Source organism: Seriola lalandi, unplaced genomic scaffold, assembly GCF_002814215.2.
Source record: "Seriola lalandi dorsalis isolate HSWRI2012SDOR001 ecotype SW California unplaced genomic scaffold, Sedor1 jcf7180001973487, whole genome shotgun sequence".
Classification (NCBI taxonomy): domain Eukaryota; kingdom Metazoa; phylum Chordata; class Actinopteri; order Carangiformes; family Carangidae; genus Seriola; species Seriola lalandi.
The window spans coordinates 1-2,205 of NW_019444153.1; the positions used below are offsets into that span (position 1 = coordinate 1).

At 42.4% G+C, this 2,205-nt stretch overlaps 1 protein-coding gene across 1 annotated transcript; it reads right to left on the reverse strand.

Moving 5' to 3' along the window:
- Positions 1-171: 171 nt before the first annotated feature.
- LOC111652191 (pleckstrin homology domain-containing family G member 4B-like) lies at positions 172-1,978 on the reverse strand (the record flags this gene model as incomplete). The annotated part of the gene is made up of 5 exons (XM_023402384.2): positions 1,883-1,978; positions 1,638-1,724; positions 1,413-1,529; positions 422-520; positions 172-340 (listed from the first exon to the last, which is right to left on the reverse strand). Coding segments are annotated over exons 1-5 (544 nt in total), but the record flags the coding sequence as incomplete, so codon positions are not given.
- Positions 1,979-2,205: the final 227 nt, after the last annotated feature.

The window sequence follows — 2,205 nt, forward strand, 5'->3', positions numbered from 1 at the left end:
ACAGAACTTGAGTAAAAAATAAAGAATTGACCAGTGTAGACAATGTAGAAGAAATTAGATTTGAGCAATGCTGTTACGATGTACGCACATTGGCGGCCTCTGGTGGAGGCCTTATGCATACCCAGTAGGAAGAGGATTAAGTAAGTTGTAATGAACTGTATGTACAAGTACAATTAAATATCATCGGATACCTGTAGTCTTCAGACTGTGGAAATCCTCTCTCCTCTCTCTTCATCCTGGCCAGAACAGCCCCTCCCTCTCTCTGCAGACTGACCAGTCGAGTGTCCTCTAGCACCTCTTTCATTGAAGCCCTCTGTTCCTGAATGCATTGCCGCACCTCCTGTGGCACATGCAATGTTAATATTTATGCACCAGTCCAAAATAAATATATTATATTATAGTATGAGTGTATGCATTTTACCTGGGCAGTGTCTATCTTTTTGCTGCCATCTACTTTTCTGATGGCCCTCTGCAGCAAACTGTCTGCCCCTTGCAGGTTAGTCATGAAGGAAACCAGCCTCTGGAAATTAATTAAGGTGAGAACTTATTGGAGTTAACAGACATATGTTGCACTGTAATGAAAACAGGGATTTTTTCTGGCAGACAGCAACTACATATCAGCAATCCGCTGCCTGCCTACAGAGAGAACAACGGGCAGTATCATCCTAAGGCCTATATATGTGTACTGAGGTGTGCTTATTAGTCGAAGCTCTCTAAACACAGGAGACCACTACTTTAACATCCTGTGTTGTTCATCTTTGCCTGTCTACTTTGTAGGCGACACAGCTACTCCCTAAAGCTGCTCCTAAGGATTGTTTTACATCAAAGCTTTATCTACTAGTTACTCTAATCACACTTTGCATACGGATGTCTATGAGTGGTTAAACCAAAGAATAATTTTTCCCTCTCAGTTTTATTAAGGGGCCCGAAGATGTAAAATGACAAATTAATTAACAAAAAATAGTAATAGAAAATAGTCAGAAAACCGACAGAAATATGTTATGTAATCATGTAGAAACCCCTGAGACACCTTCTACATAACACACTTCAGCTGCTTAGCTCTGACCTGCAGTTTAATGCCCCTGATGTGCAAAAAACTCTGTGTGTGACCATATCTTCCCTCCACTCAAAGGCTCAAGCTACATGTGGCATTAAACAACAGCAGAGATTATGAATGTCTGGTATGAACGTGTCTAAACACTAAGCATGCAAGCAAGTTAACAAAGTGAATATCTGATGGGACAATAAAGATAACCTTTGCACTGTATTTTGACATGAGAAATTTGGCTCCTACAAGGATAACAAGCAAACTACTCTGAATGTACAGGAAAAGCCACAGTTCAGCGAAGTGACTGTGTCATGTGACACCACAGCTGCAGCCGTTCTGTGGACTCATAGTGAATATTCAGTACCTGGTGGAACTGCAGCCAGTCCGTATGGCTGTAAGTAAAGGTACCGCCCAGGTCAGATGTCAGCTGGGAAGCTTCAACTGTCTTGTTGAGGGCTTTCATGGAAGTCACCATGTCCATCTGGTAATGATACAGAGCAGGGGCTTGGTGAGGAAGGAAGGAAAAGTAGTACTCAGCTCTGGTGTCAGAAAATAAAAGGAGGACATAAAAGTTGCTTTTATTTCTGACCTGCAGCCCGGGCTGTTTTTCAGGGCGTGGACAAGTGTCTTTATCCATCAGCATCACGATACTGTGCACAGCATGAAGAGCTTGCTCCTGCAGCAGGAAGTCAATAAATGAAAGACAAAAAAATCAGGTAAGACCTTCATGGTCTAATACAAGTAGTATTTGCTGATGACACATGTTTGTTTTCTGGGTAAGGACTGTGTTTGATTGTTCACTCTGGCGTGTGTATGCAGCTGTCTTGTTTTAACCTGGGCCATCAGCAGAGCTTTGTAGAGGTGGAGCGGAGGAGGCTTTTTCCTGGCATTGATGACCAAAGTCATTCCCAGCTCTCGAACATCTTTCCTATGAAAACAATCCATCATGTCAGGGCGTATGAGGACATGTTTATTTAATCACAGTGGTCTTTATGTGGTAGTTGCATCATTCAAAGGCTTTCATGCTTCACTTCTTGCACTTCTCAGATCTGTATTTTTCTTTCGCTCTTCGACATACACACAAACACACACACACTCACACTTCTTCACATATCCTATTCCACTTCTTCAACACCTTCACACGCAACCTCCCTCTT